The 24,965-nt window shown below is 45.9% G+C and overlaps 1 protein-coding gene across 2 annotated transcripts in view; it reads left to right on the forward strand.

Annotated features, from left to right (window-relative positions):
* LOC126335000 (uncharacterized) overlaps nt 1-24,965 on the forward strand; it is a 912,695-nt gene that overhangs the window by 632,050 nt on the left and 255,680 nt on the right. For both annotated transcript variants that reach the window (XM_049997826.1, XM_049997835.1), the window contains exon 5: nt 7,509-7,715. In XM_049997826.1, the coding sequence (XP_049853783.1) occupies nt 7,509-7,715 (207 nt within the window). The remainder of the gene's footprint in view (nt 1-7,508; nt 7,716-24,965) is intronic.

A 24,965-nucleotide genomic window follows, 5' to 3' on the forward strand; every position in this document is an offset into this window, starting at 1 on the left:
TAGGATGGTACCTCCCCTCCAGCACTCGGCATTTCCCGTGCATCACCTGCCAGTAACCCCCACAACTACCACTCTCTCCACCCAGGCCCTGCCAACTGCGCAGTTTCCAGGCATGTTATTTTGTGTGGACCCTATCTCATGATATTGGTGATGTCCTCTTTGAAGGATTTTTTATAATTCCACAGAAAAAAGGTGGCGTGATTATTCGCCAACCATAAAAGTCAGAAACTATTTGTATACATCATAAAATTCTTCACATTTCCTACTGCATGCACTGCCTGACATAAAAAGTGAAGCACCCGGAAAGAGACAAGGAAACGAAATGATATTTCATGGGTTAAGTGGGTATATAAAGTTATTGCAGTGATTACAAATTCGAGACTAATTCGTATCGAACCAGGCACTATGATCCCACCTACCAGTATGATGTGCACTACCTCTGGCCTGGAAGCACTCACTAATTACTTTGGGAAGGGTATCATAAAACCATTACATCCTCTCCTGAGGCAAGCTGGCAGCTGTTGTAACTGGTTCTTGACTTTCTGCATACTGGCACTCTAACATTGAGCTCACGTCCGAGCTGGTCACACCTGGAGATCTCATTGGCCACACGGAATAGTTCATAGAGGCACGTGCCATTTGTGGATGTGCATTGACCTGTTGAAAAACTGCACTGCGATACAGTCGCATGAAAGGTAACACCGAGAACGCAGGATGTCCTTGACGTAAATTTTTGTCATCACAGGCTCTTCAGTCGCTACCACTCCTTCCCTGAAGTCATACCCCATGGCTTTCCACACCACGGCACCAGACTTGACGCCGTTGTCTTTCTAACGGAAAATTTCAAGAATGAGACATCTTTCTTGTCGTCGACATACTCGCCGACGATCGTGATCCGGTGCAGCACATAACCGTCATTCGTCGCTGAACACAGTGCGACGCCATTTATCAGCAGTCCTTGCTTCCCATTCACGACACCAGCTCTGATTTCCCTTATTTTATCGTAGTGATCGTTCCTCCCTATGTAGGTCGGTGTAAACAAAATATTTTCGCAATCGGAGGAGAAAGTTGGTGATTGGAATTTCGTGATAAAATGCCGTCGCAACGAAATGTCCTTTCTTTTAATGATTTACAGCCCAAATCCTGTGTTATTTTTGTGACACTGTCTCCCATATTTAGCGATAATACAAAACGTGCTGCCTTTCTTTGAACTTTTTCTATGTATTCCGTCAGTCCTATTTGGTAAGGATCCCACACCGCGCAGCAGTATTCTAAAAGAGGACGGACAAGCGTAGTGTAGGCAGTCTCATTATTAGGTCTGTTACATTTATTTTCTGCGTGTTCCTTTCAATTTAAGTTGTTTGTAATTGAAATACCTAGGTATTTAGTTGAATTTACGACTTTTAGATTATACTGATTTATCGTGCAAGTTTAACGAGTTCCTTTTAGCACTCATGTGGATGATCTCACACTTTTCGTTATTTAGGGTCAACTGCCACTTTTCGCACCATTCAGATATCTTTTCTAAATCGTTTTGCAGTTTGTTTTGATCTTTCAATTACTTTATTAGTCGATAAACGACAGCGTCATCTGCAAACAACCGAAGACGGCTGCTCAGATTGTCTCCAAAATCGTTTATATAGATAAGGAGCAACAAAGGGACTATAACATTACCTTGGGGAACGCCAGAAATCACTTCTGTTTTACTCCATGACTTTCCGTCAGTTTCTACGAACTGTGACCTCTCGGACAGGAAATCACAAATCCAGTCACTTAACTGAAACGATATTCCAAAGCACCCAATTTCACTACGAGCCGCTTGTGTGCTACAGTGTCAAAAGCCTCCCTGAAATCCAGAAATAAGGAATCGATAACGATGTATTCTAAACCCATGTTTACTGTGTGTCAATAGACAGTTTTCTTCGAGGTAAATCATAACGTTGGAACAGAATAAATGTTCCAAAATCCTGCTGCACATCGACGTTAACGACATGGGCCTGTAATTTAGTGGATTACTCGTACTATCATTCTTGAATCTTAGTATGACCTGTGCACCTTTCCAGTCTTTGGGTACGAATCTTTCGTCGAGCGAACGGTATATGATTGTTAAGTACGGAGCAAGAGTTAGTGCTGTGGTGTTAGAGGCAGCTTACGCTTGGGACGATGAGTCCCTACTCTAGCTGCTGATAGTCTCCAACTAGTGCTGCGGGGTGACACTCAATGTTTCATGGAGTCCATTACTTGTTCTCGGATCTCGGTAACTGATGTTAAGGGGTCACGATGAGGTTGTTGCACAATACGGCGAACCTGCCGTTTGGTTGTCAGAGGCGGTCGACTGGAGCGTCGAAAACGATAAAACGTGTCCTCAGGTTCCCATGCAGTCCTACATCAACAGCGCAAATGGAGGCCCACAAACAGACAACTTTCAATTTCTTGCCAGATACTTATAGCGCTGTCTCACGACTGCATGACATCTCCGTGTCCTTCACAGTGATCACTCAACACCTGACACTGTGCATGCCTCTTACGTACTCCATCAGGCATGGTAACAAAACTAAAGACAGTCAACACTAACACACTCTGAAGGGCGTTCTAACAGTCACAGAGAATTTCCATTTTGATAATTCACATGTCCGTCGATATCGTGTACGTGTATGAAGTTACATTGACATTAAAGCGACTCTTCTGGGTGCGTCGCTTTTTTTTGTCAGCCAGTGTATTTGTTCATTCTAGATATAATTGCGGTTACCTGTGTTAACCGCGTCAACCTGTATAAAGACACACGTATAAATGCCATCTAATGGCTAACAAACGTAGCCGCATCAGGTCTATCTGCTGTGGTATTTCGAACATAATGAGTATGAAGACTGTTGCAATGTTGCAGAGCATAATAGCGACATTTTGTTTCAGATTGGAAAGAAACGGGAGACGGAAATAAGTACAACGTTTGTGTAGGGACCACAGCACAGCACAGAAGGAAGAAGAAGAAAATCTCTTTACACCTCGTTCGAGTGGATTCAGGATAAAAGAAAAAGTTAATGATCCCAATACGTTCCAACCGGCAGTGAACGAGCGTAATTACAGACAAGACGGACTAATTATTAGTTTCCTGTGCCAGGCATTGGTGATTAAGAAAGGACACAGGTACCGAACATCAGTCACGAGGATTTGGATGGAGGAAGATATATTCCGTGTTCTTGTCACACAAATCTACTGACAAGCAGTGAGCAACACTGATCGAGACAGCTGGAGAGTTTACTGGCACGCCTGATCGATATCAGCCTTTGCTGCGAATCATCTGTTTCAATCAGTTCGATCTGTCGTAAGATGGGCAATTTTCATACTCGCATTGTACAGCTGCTTGCGTCACATTCTGACTGTCATCCAAAGAGGTATTAGTTTCGATAGATCACAACAGGGCCATGAGCCTCGATAACTTGTTGCATGTGTAATGCCATCGACGCCTGTAAGACGCAAATGGCGTCGTGTGGTATACCCATTCATGCTGCATTCACCTGGTTCCAAAATTCATCCGTGGTGGTTGGCATTGGATCAAATTTCTGCACCCGTCGTTTCACCATATCCCACACATTTTCGATTGGCGACAAGTCTGGTGACCTGGCGAGCCAGGGCAGAAGGCTGATATCGTGTGGCAACAAGCAGGCACGTGTTCGTGGCCGGCCGCGGTGGTCTCGCGGTTCTAGGCGCGCAGTCCGGAACCGTGCGATTGCTACGGTCGCAGGTTCGAATCGTGCCTCGGGCATGGATGTGTGTGATGTCCTTAGGTTAGTTAGGTTTAAGTAGTTCTAAGTTCTAGGGGACTGATGGCCACAGCAGTTGAGTCCCATAGTGCTCAGAGCCATTTGAACCAAGGTGTTCGTGCAGCAACATGTGATCGTGCATTGTCTTGCTGGAAAAGGTACCTGGGGTGTTGTGCCGAAAGGAATGGCTATGCATCGCTGGGTGTCATTCACGTAGGTCAGACGGGTCACAGTGCCCTTTACACGCTTGAGCTGTGATTTGTCGTTGTACCCAACAGCACCCCACACCATGAGGCCTTTAGTTGCTATTCTGTGTCTTGTGCAAATGCAATCACATTGATGTCACTCCCATTGTCTGTGGCGAACCAAAATGCGGCCATCATTTTCAAACAAACGGAATCTGGATTCTTCCAAAAACACTATCTGATGACATTCCAGTCCCCAGTGACGTCGTTTCATACACCATTGCCGTCAAGCATGTGTCTGCGCATTCGTCAAAGGTAGGCGGATAAGTGGACAACGCACATGTAACACATGACGTAATAAACAATGACGAACTCTTACCCCTGAAAAAGTACTGTGTGTTCCAGTATTCCAGTTGTGCTCCAGAGCCGAGGAGGACGCATATCCTACCTGCAATGCGATTCGGATGAGGTGTCGATCTCCTCGGAGGGTAGTCTGGGTGGTGAGACATGACCCATCTTGTCGGGTTCTATGGACTTAAGTGATCCAAATGTGTGTGAAATCTTATGGGACTTAACTGCTAAGGTCATCAGTCCCTGAGCGTAAACACTACTTAACCTAAATCATCCTAAAGACAAATACACACTCATGCCCGAGGGAGAACTCGAACCTCCACCGTGACCAGTCGCACAGTCCATGACTGTTACGTGATCCATTCTGCACACACCGATTGCACTGCCGAAACACTTCGTCTCACACGATCAGCAGTTTCCCGGATGGATGCATCACATTCTCTCATGCTCTCATACATCCGCTTTCAAACTCACTCATCGGCGGTACGGTTCGCGAGGCATCCTGAACATCATTTCAAGTCACACTGATTCATTACCTTCGGTTTGTACCGACAACGAGAGACTGATAGGTGGTGTTGCGCCGCGATATCAACGTTGACGTTGAATCCGCGTGCCGACATGGCATAGATGCTAATCATTTCTGGAGAATGTACTAATGTACGAGGGTCAAAATGGTTCAAATGGCTCTGAGCACTATGGGACTTAACATAGTAGGTCATCAGTCCCCTAGAACTTAGAACTACTAAACCTAACTAACCTAAGGACATCACACACACCCATGCCCGAGGCAGGATTCGAACCTGTGACTGTAGCGGTCGCCCGCCTAGAACCGCTCGGCCACTCCGGCCGGCCACGAGGGTCACTCCAAAAGTAATGCACACTATTTTTGTAAAAATACATTTTTCATTCTGCATGTGTGAAAGTTTTACAGTGTGTAGCTACATCCTTCCCACTTGTTTTTAAACGTAGATCAAATTGTTCCCGTGAGTGGCGTCGTCACTGCATGTCTTCAAGTTGGCTGCTACACCTGACGTTCGTCAGAAGCAACGTGCTGCCATAGAATTCCTTTTGTGTGAAAACGAGACAGTGGGAAACATTCACAAGAGGTTGAAAAAAGTGTATGGAGATGCTGCTGTCGATCGCAGTACAGTTAGTCGGTAGGCAATCAGGTTAAGTGATGAAAGCGGGCCCGGCAATATTGAGGATTGTCCTCGCAGCGGCAGGCCTCGTGCTGCACCCGCTCCAGACAATGTGCAGAGAGTTAAAGAGTTGGTGACTGCTGACAGACGCATCACAGTGAACGAATTGTCGCGCTACGTTGGGATAGGGGAAGGAAGTGTTTGCAAAATACTGAAAGTGTTGGCGTTAAAAAAGGTTTGTGCCAGGTGGGTTCCCAGGTTGTTGACCGTGGCTCACAAAGAAACAAGAAAAACGGTATGCAGCGAACTTTTGGAACAGTACGGAATGGTGGAGAGGAGTTTCTTGGAAGAACTGTGACAGGTAATGAAACATGGTTCCATCATTTTTCACCATAGACGAAGAGGCAGTCAATGGAGTGGCATCACGCCAGTTTACCCAAGAAAAAAAATTCAAAACCACACCTTCGGCCACAAAAGTTACGGCTGCGGTGTTTTCTGATCCCGAAGGACTCTTGCTTGTGGACATCATGCCAAGTGGAACCACCACAAATTCTGATGCATATGTGACGACACTGAAGAAACTTTAAGCTCGACTGAGTCGTGTTCGACCACATCGACAAAAGCAGGATGTTTTGCTGTTGCACGACAATGCACGGCCAGATGTCAGTCAAAAAACCGTGGAAGCGATCACAAAACTCGGGTGGACAACACTGAAACACCCACCTTACAGTCCTGACGTGGCTCCATGTGACTATCATATCTTTAGCAAACTGAGAGACACTCTTCGTGAAATAAGGTTTGAAGATGATGACTCCCTTGTGCACGCTGCCAAACAGTGGCTCCAACAGGTCGGTCCAAAATTTTACCGTGCGGATATTCAGGCGCTGGTCAAGATGGCGTAAGGCAGTTGAGACTGATGGAAATTATGTGGAGAAATGAAAATATTGTTCCTGAAGAAAGTATCTACACACTGTAAAACTTTCAAACATGTAGAATAAAAGATGGATTTTGTTGTGTACGTAGTTCCGCGTACACAACTTTCCCAATAGAGCGCGCCCCGCTAAGCACAACAGCGCAGGCGCAGCGCTCGTCTGTCTCCGCACTACGAGATGGCGCAGTCTTAGAGACGGACCAAATTCTGCTTCTGCCGATCCTCGTATTAATATGTAACGCAGCCATTGAGATTGCTGCTAATGTAGAATCTTTTATCCACGCGGATCACACTCACGCAATGATACCTGAACGCTCGAGGTATTATAACAAGTGTACAGACCTCCGATTAATCAGTCTGAATTAGTCTGCACCAGTCTGTACAAGTCTGCATCAGTCTGCATTAGTCCGCAGCCAAGTTTCAGTCTGCGCCTAATAAGATTAGCATATTCCTGTACATAGCCATGAAGATAAATGAATAGACACTTTGTCAAGTATCGGAGATATGTGAGAATAAGATTAACGTACCAAGACCAAAGGAACTTCAGATTGTCAATTGTATATAGCTTCCAGAACCAAGTTAAGTTATTTTTATGCTTCTTATTATTTTAATAAATGTGTGTGAAGATTAATCTGGTTTTGTTTAAAGTTGGTCACCGTCAATCTGCAACTCTAAGTGTGCAAGTGACATTTCTATCGTCTGACCTAAAGGCAGAAGATAAACACGCCACGACAAGATCACGAGACATATTGCTGACACTCGCCTACTTCGTTAGAGCGATAAGTCAAATAAACTGATGGTGTGTGTACCGAAGGTCTTACAGTTCGCACACCACAAATTTTTAAAAAAATAATGTGCATTTCTTTTGCAGTGACCCTCGCATATGTCCTAAGAATATGAACGTACTATCTCTAGTCGTTCAAGGTGTTCTGTTCTTTCTGAACTAGAGTTCATTTAAGCTCGTTAGAAGAGAAAAAATAAGCAATAAAAAAAGATAAACTTCCCTTGAACTTTTGCGCAATAGCAAAGTGTGGAACCTGTAGAGTATAGTGGTGAAAAATGCGGCAAATGCCTTGGTAACCAAATGAAAGTGTACTACTTTCCGTGGCCACCGCGTATGAGGATGGTGCTTTGCCCGCAGGTGGACCGGCTGCAGAACGGCGTGCTGACGGGCGGCGGCGGGGGCGGCGGGGGGCGGCGGCGCGGCGGGGGCGGCCGCGACGAGGTGCTGGAGGCGGGCGCCGGCGCCGAGGAGCGCGGCCGCTACGTCATCCGCTGCCAGACGCCCGCCGTGCTCGAGGAGCTGCTCAGGGACGTCGCCTCCAAGGTCGACGTCATCTTCGACAAGGTGCCTGACACCGCTTCCCAGCTGCGCCAAAAAGCAAGAGCCCAGCAGCCGGCGGCAGGAGGAAGCTGCGCTGCGCAGCCATCAGAGTGCGCTGAGTGGGGCCTCGCCACTGCTCTTGGTCGCTTCGTGCCCTCGCGTGCTCTGGTGCAAAGTGTCGGATATGCATAATGACACGATTACCTCATCTTCCAGGGGAAAAAATTCTTCTCCGCGCCGCTTCATAATAGGCTTTAACGGAACACAAAAGCTAGGTGTAAACGCATCGAAGGACGTTGAAGTAAACATGCTCAAACCTAGCAAGTGTAAACCAGTGCATCTGTATCTACATACATACTCCGCAGTCCACCATACGGTGCGTGGCGGAGGGTACCTCGTACTACAACTAGCATCTTCTCTCCCTGTTCCACTTTCAAACAGAACGAGGGAAAAACAACTGCCTATATGCCTCTGTACGAGCCCTAATCTCTCTTATCTTTGTGATCTTTCCGCGAAATGTAAGTTGGCGGCAGTAAAATTGTATTGCAGTCAGCCTCAAATGCTGGTTCTCTAAATTTCCTCAGTAGCGATTCACGGAAAGAACGCCTCCTTTCCTCTAGAGACTCCCACCCGAGTTCCTGAAGCATTTGCGTAACACTCGCGTGATGATCAAACCTATCAGTAACAAAACTAGCACCCCGACTCTTAATTGCTTTGTCCTCACTCAATACGACCTGATAGGGATCACAAACGCTCGAGCAGTACTCAAGAATAGGTCGTATTAGTGTTTAATAAGCGGTCTCCTTTACAGATGAACCACATCTTCACAAAATTCTACCAATGAACCGAAGACCACTATCCGCCTTCCCCACAACTGCCATTACATGTTTGTCCCACTTCATATCGCTCTGCTATGTTACGCCCAAATATTTAAGCGACGTGACTGTGCCAAGCGCTACACTACTAATGGAGTATTCAAACATTACAGGATTCTTTTTCCTATTCATCTGCATTAATTTATATTTATCTATATTTAGAGTTAGCTGCCATTCTTTACACCAATCACAAATACTGTCCAAGTAATCTTGTATCCTCCTACAGTCACTCAACGACGACACCTTCCCGTACACCACAGCATCATCAGCAAACAGCCGCACATTGCTATCCACACTATCCAAAAGATCATTTATGTAGATAGAAAACATCAGCGGACCTACCACACTTCCCTGGGGCACTCCAGATGGTACCCTCACCTCCGATGAACACTCACCATCGAGAACAACGTACTGGGTTCTATTACTTAAGATCGTAAAGCGATCGATGTACAAGTTGACTTGTGATGTTTATAAAAAATTAAACGACTCACAGGTGTTGGAGAAAAATGTGGAGACAGCAAAAACACTACATATTACAATGCCTAATGGTAATAGGATGTAGGAAAACCAGTAGTATTCGAAACAGCTTCGTATCGTCTGACACTCGATAAATACAGATCGTGTATGGTTTGCAAAGGAATCTTACGAGGTGAGTGAGAAAACTAATGAGAGTGGTGTTTATGTAACGAAGCTTTTTTTCAAACAACAATAATTCCATTCGGCAGCTATCCTCCGGCAAAGTTGTTATTCCATATCTTGTTAGCAACGCTGAAAGATTTAAGTTGGTAGGTCCTATAACATGTCGGTCACATTCTGTTGAATGTTGTCCAGAGTCCTAAAATGACGTCTTTTTAAGACACCCTTAAGATTCAGAAAAGAAAAAATCGCAAGGACTCAGATCAAGTAGGTAGCATGGGGGAGCTGTGGAACAACAAGAACGCCTTCTGTGGTGATGGAAGTGGCCGTGTGATGTGGAGTGTAGTCGTGGTGCTGCATTCAGTTTCCTGCAATGTCCGGTCACACTCGATTCACCCGTTTCCGTAGCCTTTCAAGGATATCTTTATAAACCATCTGCTTGACAGTTTCCCCTGGAAGACAAGAGGAAGCACAAGTTCGACGTTTTCGTCTGTTTTTGAAGGTCTCCCTGAGCGAGGTTCATCCTCAACGTGGCCCAGCCTCCCAGAAATGATTTATGCCAGCGCAAAACGTGTACTCTTGATAAGGAATGTTCCCCATATCATGCAATGAAGTCTTTCACGACCGGTTGGTACTGTTGTTGATAATTCTTCCGGGCTACATGGCCGTGGTCCATGGAATCCTTCTATTCTTAACGTTTCGTCCAATACTACGTTGGACATCCTCAGAGGTATGGCGGACTCGCACGACTCAGCAGGACCAGCCATACCCCTGAGGATGTCCAACGTAGTATTGGACGAAACGTTAGGAACAGAAGGATTCCATGGACCACGGCCATATAACCCGGAAGAATTATCAACAACAATGTTCCCTAATGACCTGTTTCAACCTTTCAAGGACTCGCGGTTTGTCATACATACGGATTCCCCAGGTTTAACGCAAAACTTGATGGCGCTACTTTTCTCTTAATTTCGTAATCCACAAGAAAAATACTACACTACTGACTATTTAAATTTCCACATCACGAAGATGACGTGCTACAGACTCGAAATTTAACCGACAGGAAGAAGATGCTGTGATATGCAAATGATAGCTGTTCAGAGTGTACACACAAGTTTGGCGCCGGTGGCGACACCTACAACATGCTGACGTGAGGAAAGTTTCCAACCGATTTCTCATACACAAACAGCAGTTGACCGCCGTTGACTGATGAAACGTTGTTGCTATGCCTCGTGTAAGGAGGAGAAATGCGTACCATCATGTTTCCGACTTTGATAAAGGTCGGATTGTAGCCAATCGCGGTTGCGGTTTATCGTATCGCGACATTGCTGCTCGCGTTGGTCGAGATCCAATGACAGTTAGCAGAATATGGAATCGGTGGGTTCAGGAGGGTAATACGGTACGCCGTGCTGGATCCCAACGGCCTCGTTTCACTAGCAGTCGAGATGACAGGCATTTTATCCGCATGACTGTAACGTATCGTACAGCCACGTCTCGATCCCTGAGTCAACAGATGGAGACGTTTGCAAGACAACAACCATCTGCATGAACAGTTCGACGACGTTTGCAGCAGCATGGACTATCACCTCGGAGACCATGGCAACGGTTACCCTTGACGCCACATCACAGACAGGAGCGCCTGCGATGGGGTACTCAACGACGTACCTGGGTGCACGAATGGCAAAACGTCATTTTTTTCGGATGAATCCAGGTTCTGTTTACAGGATCATGATGATCGCATCCATGTTTGGCGACATCGCATAATGGAAGCGTGTATTCGTCATCGCCATACTGACGTATCGCCTGGCTTGATGGTATGGGGTGCCAGTGGTTACACGTCTCGGTCACCTCTTGTTGGCATTGACGGCACTTTGAACAGTGGACGTTACATTTCAGATGTGTAACGACCCGTGGCTCTACATTCGATCCCTGCGAAACCCTACGCTTCTGCAGGATAATGCACGACCGCATGTTGCAGGTCCTGTACGGGCCTTTCTGGATACAGAAAATATTCGACTGCTACACTGGCCAGCACATCCTCCAGATCTCTCACCAACTGAAAACGTCTAGTCAATGGTGGCCGAGCAACTGGCTCATCACAATACGCCAGTGACTACTCTTGATGAACTGTGGTATCGTGTTGAATCTGCATGGGCAGCTGTAGCTGTACACGCCATCCAAGCTCTGTTTGACTCAAAACCCAGGCGTATCAAGGCCGTTATTACGGCCTGAGGTGGTTGTTCTGGGTACTGATTTCTCAGGTTCTATGCACTCAAATTGCGTGGAAATGTAATGACATGTCAGTTCTAGTATAATATATTTGTTCAATGAATACCCGTTTATCATCTGCATTTCTTCTTGGTGTAGCAATTTTAATGACAAGGAGTGCATTTCACTGATGGCGCTCTGAAAAACCGTATGATGGTTGTACGGAGCTGAAGCTCGGACTGAGCATCTGAAACGGGTGAACACACCAGTGTACACGAGTAGAACGACATAGCGTTGCCAGATTGCTCCCAGTGTTGTCAGTCTCATCACTTTTCTCACCCTCGTATATCATTATTCCTGCAAAGTAGTGGCAAGTTCAGATAACCATTATGGATAGCGATTACGCATCCTTCTCTCCAAAGTAGACCGAAAATGTCCAATAGTATTAAGACTGGGGACTATGGTGGTCAGGGGAAATACCACAATTCATCCTCGAGCTCACAAAACCAGCAGTGTGAAGGGGGGCGCAATCGGTTTAGGGCAGACCATCACCAATGGTGAACAAACATTGCATCGTAGGATGGACCTCTTTAGCCAAAATGATCAAATAACCCTTGGCAGTAATGCTACAATGCAGAGAACGCATGGGCCACATGGAATACCACGATATGGCTGCCCAAATTATCACCTAATACACACCACTTTTCATTCCTGGGACGTGGACTCTACCAGAAGTTGAAAACAGTATGAAACATGATTCATTCGAAGAACTGACATTCTTTCATTGCTGCAGGTTATATGTCTTCCGGACCACGTTTTCCTGTTGCGAGCATTTGCATCACTGATGTATGGTTCCGAAATTCAAGCTCTTCATGCAATTCCCTGTTTATCGAGTTTTCTTTATGGTGTTGTGGAGCTGACGGGGTTCTCGAGTGCGACATTCAGTTCTGCAGTTCCTCTTACTTTCCGTTACGATCCTCTTCAATGACTGTCCATCACGATCACTCGAGACACAATTTTATGCGCGTTGAGACTTAGCAGTATAAATCTACTATATGATACGAGGCGTGTTTTTAAGTAAGAGCCGTTTGAACATAAGTACACAACGAAAGGTTATTTCAAGAAGGCAATTTTTTTTTATATTTCACTCTATTTTTCGACATAGTTGCCAAGTTTGTTCAAACATGTATCATTCCTCTCAATCAATTTTAAAGCTTTCGTCAGCTTATAAAACGATGGAAACGAGTATTGGGAGAGGAACATGTCGACCATTGGGTGCCATTCGTCACCTTCCCAAGTCGTGGCGAAGATCAGACGTCTTTTCGGTACCAGACCCCAACAGGTGTCCCTGGCATTAATATCAATGGCGTGTTATCTACCGACGCAAACGCGAATTCCGACCACTATGCTCGAGCCTGTGCAGTGAAGAACCACCCCCCCAGCCATTCGCACTCTCAAACGGAAAGTCCTCTCGTACAGTACACGCCACAGTGAACCCTATAACGCACCATTTACAGAGTGGGAACTCCTCAGCACCCTTGCACATTGGCCCGACACAGCTCCTGGGTCAGATCGGATCCACAGTCAAATGATCAAACGCATCTCATCTGACTACAAGCGACAACTCCTCATCCTCTTCATCATGATCTGGTGAGATGGCGTCTTTCCATCTCAATGGCGGGAGAGCACCATCATTCCGGTGGTCAAACCCAGTCAAAACTCTCTTGATGTGGATAGCTACCAGCTCATCAGCCTCATCATTTCTTTTTTTGTAAGCTGCTGGAACATATGATGTGTAGGCGGTTGGGTTGGGTCCTGGAGTCATGTGGCCTACAGGCTCTGTGTCAGGACGTCTTCCACCAGGGTCGCTGTAACACTGATAATCTTATATCCCTCGAGTCTGCCATCTGGCTACCACCTTTTTAGACTTATATAAAGCATATAACACGACCTGGCGACGTCATATCCTAGCCCCATTGTATGAGTGGGGTCTCCGTGGTCCACTCCCGTATTGACTGTCTCTGTCTTCTTAGTGGCTATTAACGGTCAGAAGCAGCTGTAGGGCCGTCAGTCTCACCTTCTCTGTATGCGGATGACTTCTGCATTTCGTACTGCTCCTCCAGTACTGCTGTTGCTGAGCGGCGCCTACAGGGAGCCATTCACAAGGCGCAGTCATGGGCTCTAGCCCACGGCTTCCAGTTTTCAGCCGCGAAGTCGTGTGTCATGCATTTCTGTCGGCGTCACACCGTTCATCCAGAACCAGAATTTTACCTTAATGACGATCCACACACTGTAGTGGAGACATATCGATTCTTAGGACTGGTTTTCGACGCCCGATTGAGCGCTCCCTCACCTTCGTCAATCTTAAGCGGGTACTGGCAGCACCTCAATGCACTCCGCTGCCTGAGCAACATCAACTCGGGTGCAGATCACTTTACGTTGCTGCAGCTCTAAAGAGCCCTTGTTCGATCCAGCTTTGCGTTTGCTCAGCACACTGCACCATTGTGGCCTCGCCTAGCGACAGGAGTTTTTATAAAGAGTACAGTGACCAGTGTCCTGGTGGAGGCCGGAGTCCCTCCATTGAAGGCTAGGCCTGCAAAACTGCTCGCCAGTTACGTTGCACACGTTTGTAGTTCTTCTGCGCATCTGAATTACCATCTCCTTTTCCCAGCCTCGGCGGTTCATCTCCCGCATCGGCGTCCCAGGTCAGAGCTTACGATAGCGGTTCGCGTCCGGTCCCTTCTGTCTGAACTGGAGTCCTTCCCGTTTACCACCTCTCCTCGAAGTCCATTCACGTACAGAATGGTGTACACCTAGGCCTCAGATGGTTCAAATGGCTCTGAGCACTATGGGACTCAACTGCTGTGGTTTTCAGTCCCCTAGAACTTAGAACTACTTAAACCTAACTAACCTAAGGACATCACACACATCCATGCCCGAGGCAGGATTCGAACCTGCGACCGTAGCAGTCTCACGGTTCCGGACTGCTCGCCTAGAACCGCGAGACCACCGCGGCCGGCTAGGCCTCAGAATCTTCTGGGCCTTTAGCATGGCCCTAAGGACTCCATTAACCCTGCGGCTCTCCGCTATCACTTCCTCTCGATTTTCGACATGTACCGGAGCCATGAAATGGTTTACACCGATGGCTCGATGGCTAATGGTCACATAGGTTTCGCGTATTTTCGTGGAAGACATATTGAACAGCACTCCTTGCCAGATGGCTGCAGTGTTTTCAGTGCAGAGCTGGTGGCCATATCTCGTGCTCTTGAGCACATCCGCTGATGCCCTGGTGAGTCATTTCTGCTGCGTACTGACTCCTTGAGAAGCCTACAAGGTATCGACCAACCTGTGGTAGCGTTTATTCAGGAGTCCATCTGTGCCCTGGAACGGTCCTATCGTTCAGTGGTGTTTATGTGGACTCCAGAACACGTCGGAATCCCAGACAACGGACTTTCCCATAACCTGACCAAACAGGCTACGCGGAAACCGCTACTGGAGATTATCTCCGAAACTGACCTTCCGGTCTGTCTTACGCCGCAGTGTTTTGGGAGATGGAATGGCAAAACAGTACGTACAACAAACTGCATGTCATTAAGGAGAATACGAATGTATAGGATTCTTCCATGTGGTCCTCTCGCAGGGAATTAGTTGTCCTTTGCCGGCTCTGCATTGGCCACACGTGGCTAACGCATGGTTACCTTCTCCGTCGCGAGGACCCACATCGGTGTCGCTGTGGCTCACCAATGACAGTCGTCCACCTCTTGCTGGGCTGCCCACTTTTAGCAGCTCTGCGACGGACTTTTAACTTTCCCAGCACCCTACCTTCGGTGTTCGGCGACAATGCTTCAACAGCACCTTTACGTTCACGTTTTATTCGTGAGGGTGGGTTTTATCATTTGATGTAAGTTTTAGCGCATGTCCTTTGTCCCTCTGTTACAAACACATTAAAACCTCCACCCTAAAAGCATTAGGGTGGAGGTTTTAATGTGTTGCAGAGTGGCTGGCTTTCCCTTTTTATTCACATGGTAGGCAAGACATGGTATTCTTCTCTTGTTTTGATCTCTTCTACATGTTTCTTGCTTCTCTTTGTGGTTTTGTTGTCCGATTTTATCCATTTTAGTGTTTGTTGCCCTTCTGTCGTTCTTGTGGTTTTCTCCTTGCTTCCAATTGTTTTGTGTGTCTCAATTATTTTATTCCCACACTTCCTTTTTTTTCTTTTTTGTTCATCAGTCTACTGACTGGTTTGATGCGGCCCGCCACTAATTCCTTTCCTGTGCTAACCTCTTCATCTCAGAGTAGCACTTGCAACCTACGTCCTCAATTATTTGCTTGACGTATTCCAATCTCTGTCTTCCTCTACAGTTTTTGCCCTCTACAGCTCCCTCTAGTACCATGGAAGTCATTCCCTCATGTCGTAGCAGATGTCCTATCATCCTGTCCCTTCTCCTTATCAGTGTTTTCCACATATTCCTTTCCTCTCCGATTCTGCGTAGAACCTCCTCATTCCTTACCTTATCAGTCCACCTAATTTTCAACATTCGTCTACAGTACCACATCTCAAATGCTTCGATTGTCTTCTGTTCCGGTTTTCCCACAGTCCATGTTTCACTACTATACAATGCTGTACTCCAGACGTACATCCTCAGAAATTTCTTCCTCAAATTAAGGCCGATATTTGATATTAGTAGACTTCTCTTGGCCAGAAAAGCCTGTTTTGCCATAGCGAGTCTTCTTTTGATGTCCTCCTTGCTCCGTCCGTCATTGGTTATTTTACTGCCTAGGTAGCAGAATTCCTTAACTTCATTGACTTCGTGACCATCAATACTGATGTTAAGTTTCTCGCTGTTCTCATTTCTACTACTTCTCAATACCTTTGTCTTTCTCCGATTTACTCTCAAACCATACTGTGTACTCATTAGACTGTTCATTCCGTTCAGCAGATCATTTAATTCTTCTTCACTTTCACGCAGGATAGCAATGTCATCAGCGAATCGTATCATTGATATCCTTTCACCTTGTATTTTAATTCCACTCCTGAGCCTTTCTTTTATTTCCATCATTGCTTCCTCGATGTACAGATTGAAGAGTAGGGGCGAAAGGCTACAGCCTTGTTTTACTCCCTTCTTAATACGAGCATTTCGTTCTTGATCGTCCACTCTTATTATTCCCTCTTGGTTGTTGTATATATTGTATATGACCTGTCTCTCCCTATAGCTTACCCCTACTTTTTTCAGAATCTTGAACAGCTTGCACCATTTTATATTGTCGAACGCTTTTTCCAGGTCGACATATCCTATGAACGTGTCTTGATTTTTCTATAGCCTTGCTTCCATTATTAGCCGTAACGTCAGAATTGCCTCTCTCGTGCCTTTACTTTTCCTAAAGCCAAACTGATCGTCACCTAGCGCATTCTCAGTTTGTTTTCCACACTTGTGGAATTATTTTAATCGAATGACCTAACAGTTTGGTGGCTCTCCTCCCCCCCCCCCCCTCCCTCTTTTAAACCAATCAACCTATTAACGCTCGCTACTTAGAGGGCGCTGACCATCTTATCGCAAACCGTACTATAGCTATTCTGTTAGGGCTTCATAATGTACTAATTTACGGAGGCTACCAGTTAATAAGAAGATCGGTACACATAAGGCCCGACGTGTCGCCCCACAATGTCAGTAATGGCTCTTGAGAAAAGTAGTTTGTGACCACTGGTCTGAAGAGTTTGTGTGACAACAAAATCTAAGAGGAATTTTCTTTTGCAAATTATCTGTACTCCTTGCAGGTGAGATTTACACGTGCATTAGGAAGCAACTGTGTGTATATAACGCAAATCGTCGAAATTAGAGGGCTGTCGGAAAGTAAGGTCCGATCTGGTGCGTAATGGATGGTTGGTTGGTTGATTTGAGGTAGGGGTCCAAACAGCTAGGTCATCGGTCCCATTAGCGCAGGATGGGGAGGGAAGACGGCCGTGCCCTTTCAAAGGAACCATTCCGGCATTTAACTGTAGCGATTTAGGGAAATGACGGTAAACATCAAGATGGCCGGTCGTGAGTTTGAACCGTCGTCCTCCCGAACGCGAGGTGCGAAATGGAAACCAAAGCGAAAATACGATGAAACTCTGCACAGATGTGGTCGGCAGTGTCTCAAATATGCCCGTGGATAGCATCACATCGCTCTTTTCAGTTCAGAGCATACAGTGAGCGCCAACCGCGGTGGTCTCGCGGGTCTAGGCGCTCAGTCCGGAACCACGCGACTGCTACGGTCGCAGGTTCGAATCCTGCCTCGGGCATGGATGTGTGTGATGTCCTTAGGTTAGTTAGGTTTAATTAGTTCTAAGTTCTAGGCGACTGATGACCACAGATGTTAAGTCGCATAGTGCTCAAAGCCACTTGAACCATACAGTGAGCACGTAATGATAGCCAGAAAGTAGAGTTCCCGCTAAGTATGGGTTCCTGTTGCGATGTTTCGCCTGATTCCATGCAGTCCACATAATGAACTTGTTATGTATGATGTTAGGAAAAACTCCGGTTACAGCTGGTAACACCGAGCGAGGTGGAGCAGTGGTTCGACACTGGACTCGCATTCGGGGGGATGTCGGTTCAATACCGCATCCGGCCATTCTGATTTAGATTTTCCATGATTTCCCTAAATCGCTCCAGGCAAATGCCGTGATGGTTCCTTTGCAAGGGCACGGCCGTCTTCCTTCCCCATCCTTCCCTAGTCCGATGAGACCAATGTCCTCGCTGTCTGGTCTCCTTCCCCAAACAACCCAACCCCAGCTGGTAACAGTGTTGTTTATTAAAACACAACTGGTTTCGCGGCTTGAAGGTGCATCATCAGGTGGAACAACGTTAAAAGATCGTGGGCATACCCATCACTCCTAGGCAAAATTGGTATACGTATGACCATTTAACGTTGTTGTACTTGATGATGTGGCTTTAATCTGTGAAACCGGTTGTGTTTTAATAAACAACAATTTTACCAGCTTTAAGAAGAGTTCTTCCTAACACCATGCTTTTCAGCAGCTGTCCAGAATATAAATTAGTTTGTACTTGACATGCATTTCCTTCTTCATGATAATTCTCGGCAGGACTCTGCAACGGGGAACGAAAACGCTCATGCAGCCTTTCGGTTGAGAAGTCTTTGATCGCCCACCATACAGCCCGTAATTGTCTCTCTCCGAGTTTCATCTCTGCTCACATGGACCGCTGGCATTTTGGCTCAGACAACGAGCTGCAGACCAGCGCAGAGAATGGGCGGAAAGCACAGGGGGCTGCCTTCTACGACAAGAGTAATGGAGAGCTGGTTCAACGTTATGACATATGTCTGAGTAGGAGAGGCATCTATGTAGTGAAGTAGCTGGAAAGTGTAAGTAACTACTGAAAATAAAACATTTTCGATTTTCACTGTGGTTTCCATTTCGCGACCGTTCGTACCTTACTTTACGAATAGCCCTCGTATGTTACTCTTTGGACGGCACCTAATCAATCACACTCGACACAACATATTCTGCCCTCTATGTTCTGATTTATTTCAGGCTGTACCGGGTATTTACGCTTCCTTCGTACTGGCTGAAAGGTGTATTCTTCAGCAGGTCTTTCTAGAAACAGCTGCATAGTAGCATGTAGCACCTATATCTGCAGCCGCGGTTCCTTGTGCCTACACCAGTGGACGTGGGAAGTGTTGAAGAATCGTCGTGACTCATACCCTCTCAGGCGCCACCCACGACTCACTGAGTTTGCTCAGACACGCACACCTCACTAGATGTTCTACATGTGCTTGAGTCTATGCTAATGTATTTTAATGTATTATGTATGCTGGCACGGTGACAAAACCAGTATAAGAGTAGCATTTTTTTTTTTCATATTACGTACGGTCTTCATGTGTGTAGTAGTTAGCCTATACCGATACCAACTATGGTTGAGCAAATCTCTCATTGCGAACAAAAACACGGTGTAAGCATAACAAAATTAATGCGATTTACCTTGCTAATTCTGAAGGCGATGGATTTAATATTTGCTTAATAATGAAATAAAGTGTTTAGTTCGACATAAAAGAATAACCTACGTAGGAGCATGATTTCCATTAAGGGGAGGTTTACTACCTTTGGCCCGACAAAAGCATGTTCTTTGAGAATTTTTTTCTTAGTTTTTCCTATACAAACTGGAATTTTTTCGATCGAAAATGTCGAAGAGCAGAGGCGGAAGTGCCATTGGAACGAAAAAAAATTTCGATGTAAACCTGCATGCGAGGTATGTCACAGGTCAGCCGGCTCGTCTGAAATCAAAATTGAGTTGAAGAAGTTAGCGAAGTATATAAGATTCCTTAGGAGTTCGCTTAAGTTCTTTGGACCATAGGAAACAAAATGGCGTCCATTTGAAAAAAAAATAGGGTTTTTTTCGTCGATTTTTCGACTTTATCGGCCAAGCAAGTTGGACATGCCTGTGAGCACAGTGCATAAAACCCTACGAAACAACCTGTAGTGCTATCCACACAAAGTCAGCCATGTCCAGAAGTTGCTTCCTGCTGATCTCCCAGGAAAACAGACGTTAGCTCTGGAATTTCTTCCTCCCATGGAAGTGGATAATGAGTGGCCATGGAATGCGGAAAGGGGAGGACCATTTCTCCAATGACATGTCAATACACAGAATTGCAGAATTCAGGCAAAGGAAAATCTGCAGGTACATCAGCCGGTAGCGTTTCATTCTGCAGAGGTGACTAGTGTGGGCAGCTCTTTTATTGGAAACTTGCTCGAGAGTATACTTTTTCAGCCGGTGCGAAGAAAGTATTATCTGAATTAAATCAGAACATAGGGGGGCAGAATACGTTAAACTTTAACCTCAAGTGTCGAAAAGATGCCGTCCGAAGAGAAACATATGAGGGCTATGATCGGTACACTGTCGCCGCAACAACTTAGTCATTTGTTGTAGCGTTGTACCCTCTCTACTATACCCTCGCATTAGGTTGGCGGCACCGTTTATCGTAGAACCGTACTTTCTTGAGGAGATGAATACTGTGGGTCCTGGTAAACGCCATGAGACTCTTTGCGCACCAACGTCATTCCAGACCTTCAATGGCGTGAATGTGTGGGTAGGATCATTTTTTTACGCAAGATGGCTCTCCTCCGCACATTACACAGCCAGTGAAGCGGCTGCTCAACCGGAATTTCGGAAATGCTAGGATTACCAGCCTTCATTTTCCTACAGCATGGCCGTCCAGATCACATGACCGTAATTCGTCTGACTTCTGCCTGTGAAATTATCTGAAAGATGTGGTGTTCACTCATACAATTACGAACATTACTCTAGTTGAAGGCACACATTGCGCAACGTCACCCCCGAGACATTCCAGTCTGTTGTGGAACATGCTGTTTCTCGATTTTAACTAGTCGCAGAAAACGGTCGACAGAATATTGAATATGTGTTGCACCAGTCTGACGACGGTTAGAAACTGATGTCATTTTGCTTGTATGCGGTATTTGGCCTCAGGACAATTAAGTACCGATGTGGTGCGACTTTGCTTCGGTGGATAGGCTTTCCTAATTAACTGTGTCACAACTGTTGACTGCCGAACTTGTACGGTCATGCACATTGAACAGTACGGGTAGTATAATGTGCAACTCGGACCACAGCACTCGTAGTGCAACTTATCTGTCATTTTCAACCGACCCTATTTACGTTGAGACGTTATTAGCAAAATGTTTGTTAATTTATTTATTTATTTATTGTTCCATGACGTTTCTCTCTGCGTCAGTAGTATGCTGCTCGTATTTGACATCATTCTGAGCAGTAGTTCCCTTTCTAAAGCGTTTTGAAACTGGAACTTATATTATGGACACACTGTATTACAGTAACACAAGTCAAAATGGAGTGCGTGTCAAGTTTCGTAGCCAAGTGTACATTGGAAGGCATTGTTGTTTGTAGAATTTACAAATTTTTATACACTCCTAATACAAGTTAAACAGTTGCCACAACAATTTGTTATACATCATTTGGAATTAGCGTACCGAAAACATATATTACGAAGTCACTTACAAACTGGGTAACATAAATAGGAAGCAGTAGTGGACACCAAAAAATCCTGAAGGAGATCCCAGCAGAGGGGTCGAAACGTCGAACATTTTAGAAGAAATATGATACGGCCTAATAATCCAGAAGATTTTAACTTGAAGAATTATATTATTACCGTCGTAACAATGACAATTATTCATCCAGATATGTAAACTCCATTCCATCAGGCGACGAAGAAATTTGACCTAGTGGGTTCACCACCCACGAAGTATCTCACCGTTATACAAGAATTAATGTTGGCTGCTGCATAGCTGAAACGTATCTGTGATTTCTCCGCATTATGTCATTAATTAAAGAAACATTTGGAACGCATTTGGGAAGCTTAGAGAGATAAAGTTGAGTGGACTGAACGAAGAAAACTAACTGGTTTTCGACGACATTCAAGCAGTGTAGCCTCTGAGAGCATTCTACATTTAAAAGCGAAGCCACCGATACATCTTGAGAGGAAAATTTGAAGACCAAAATAGCACATAGAATTACGTAACAAACGTCTCATATCAAATGTTACCAACACCTGGCAGGAAAGACCCTAAGTGGATGGGAGATTAACACGCACTCGGACTTCTGAAAAATTCAGAAAGAAAACGGCTTTTATGTTGCACAGAAACCATCGTGGCAATTGAGAAGAACAGCTGAATACCTAATTCTGAATAGCCATAAGGGATTCTGGACAGCTGTCCGCCACAATTGTAGTTCTGTGTCCCAACCACAGATTTAATGACACATAATGAACTGGCACAAAATAGACCGAACATTCCTGTCCTTGCCCCCCCCCCCCCTCGGTTCCCCCTCCCACCGTCCCCTCCCGCCGGGCAGTTGTGAGGGGAGCTAGATGATTTGCTACACGCGAGGCAGTTCTTGATTGCGCGTGAACAGTAAACTATTTTGATATCGAGCAAGACAGTAGTGACGTATACTATGCTTGTGTGTATATGCCCCGTTGGCTACATGGCATTAACCACATAAACTCATGTTCAGGAAAACAAAACAGAACACCTTGAACGACTAGAGATAGGACGCTCATGAAATGATTAGCGTTTCAGTCACGTCGGTTCAGCACGTCTCCTGTAGCCTAACAGACACTAGTTCCACCATGGACCCTGATAACTTGTTCCATGTGTGATGGCATCGATCCATGTAAGGCGCGAATGCCGTCCTATAGTATAGCCACCCATACTGCATTACCTGGTTCCAAAGTTCACCTGTCGTGGTTGGCATTGGGTCACAGCGCTGCACCCGTCGTTTGACCATATACCACACATTTTCGATTGGGAACAAGTCTGGAGATCTGGCGTGCCAGGGACATCCTATGAGACCAACAAGGCACTTGTTCATGCAGCAACAGGTGGTGGTGCATTGACTTGCTGAAAAAAAGGGGCTGGGGTATTGCTTGGGTTGGTGCTGTACGTCGTGTGTGGATGCAGTCTCTGTGATGCCGCTCCCTCTCCCCCCCCCCCCCCCCCTCCCCCCCCGTCCTAAATGCACATATCATTTTCAAACAAACAGAATCTGGATTCGGCCGAAAACGCTATCTGATGGCGTTCTTGTCCACAGTGATGTCGTTCCGGCACGTTTCTGCACATTCGTCAAAGGAATGCGAACAGGTGGGCGACGTGACGTGATAAACGCCGACGGTCTGTTACCCCTGATAGCGTACGATGTGTTTCACTGTTGCTCCAAAGCTGAGGAGGACGCAGGTCTCTCCTCCAATGCTATTTCGAATGAGGTGTCCGTCTTCTCGAGGAGTGGTCTGGGTGGTGCGACCTGACCCATCTCGTCGTGTTTTTCGACCTTCCTTGGGCGATTCTGCACACACACGTTGGACTGCCAAATCACTTCGTCCCACACGAGCAGCATTTTCCCGGATGGGCGCATCACATTCTCTCATGCCACTAATTTTACGGTATGGTTCGCGCATGCATTTGCGAAGCATCCACCTTGAACCCGCGGGCCGACGTGGCTCAAATGCTAATCATTTCTGCAGGACGTACGAGGCGTGTTTCTTAAGTAATGTCCGTTTTGTTGTAGACACTAGTAGTTCGCGTCTATACCGCAACGAACGCTTGCGTCGTGTACCGGCATGCCTCGGGAACAACTGTGCTGTTTCAGCTCTGTAGCTAACCTGTACGGTTCTGTTCTTTTCTTTCAAAATGTTTAAGACTATCAACTCGCCCGCCGCGTGTTAGATTCGCTCAGTGATACGGTTTTTGTCAGCAAGGAACCTGTTTGCTGCAGAAATTCATCGTCAGATTTGCGAAGTGTACGGTGATACAGTTATGAGTGAAAACAAAGTGCGTAAGTGGGTACGAGAATTCAAAGATGGCCGTGACGACGTCCATGATGAGGACAGATCCGGTCGTCCTTCTTTCATTAAAGACGATTTGCTGGCTTCAGTTGGAGCGAAGATTCATGAGAACAGGCGCTTCATAATAACAGGTCTCTCAAACGAATTTCCTGACTTGTCGAGATCAGACCTTTACAACATTGTTTCTGAACGCCTAAAGTTTAGGAAACTGTGCTCCCGTTGGGTCCCGAAACTCCTAACAGAGAACCACAAAAACCAAAGATTTCCTTCTTTCATTAAAGACGATTTGGTGGCTTCAGTTGGAGCGAAGATTCGTGAGAACCGGCGCTTCATAATAACAGGTCTCTCAAACGAATTTCCTGACTTGTCGAGATCAGACCTTTACAACATTGCTTCTGAACGCCTAAAGTTTAGGAAACTGCTCCCGTTGGGTCCCGAAGCTCCTAACAGAGAACCAAAGATTTGAGTGTGCGATGAAGTTCTTGACTCGTTATCACAAAGAAGGTGACGGCTTCTTGAGTCAGATCGCAACTGGAGACGAAACATGGGTTTCGCATATCACGCCCAAACCGAAGCAGCAGAGCATTAAATGGACAAACACACACACACACACACACACACACGCCTGTAATGCTGAAGGCCAAACAGACTCTCCCCCAGCGCAAAATCATGGCGTCGGTGTTATGGGATAGGCATGGTGTTTTGTTGGTCGACTTCATCCAACGAGGAACCACTATCAATGCAAAAGCATACTGCCAAACCCTGTGAAAGCTACGCAGAGCGATTCAAAACAAAAGACGCGGCATGCTGACAAAGGGAATTGTCCTTCTCCATGACAATGCAGACCCGCGATGTATTGGAGAATTGTGGCTGGGAAGTTTTAGGCCACCCGCCATACAGTCCTGATCTTGTGCCGAGCGACTACCATCTGTTGCTCCACCTCAAACAACACCTCAGTGGCAGCCGTTACAATGATGTCGACGTAAAAACGGCAGTGAACTCTTGGTTATCGGAGCAGGCGAAAAGTTTTTATGAAGAGGGTATTTTAAAATTGGTTGAGAGGCATGATACGTGCTTGAACCAACTTGGCAACTATGTCGAAGAATAGAGTGAAATACGTACTTTCTGAAAATAAATTTACTTCTTTGAAATAGCCTTTCATGGTACACTTATGTTCAAATGAACC

The sequence above is a fragment of the Schistocerca gregaria genome, chromosome 1, assembly GCF_023897955.1.
Source record: "Schistocerca gregaria isolate iqSchGreg1 chromosome 1, iqSchGreg1.2, whole genome shotgun sequence".
Lineage (NCBI taxonomy): Eukaryota > Metazoa > Arthropoda > Insecta > Orthoptera > Acrididae > Schistocerca > Schistocerca gregaria.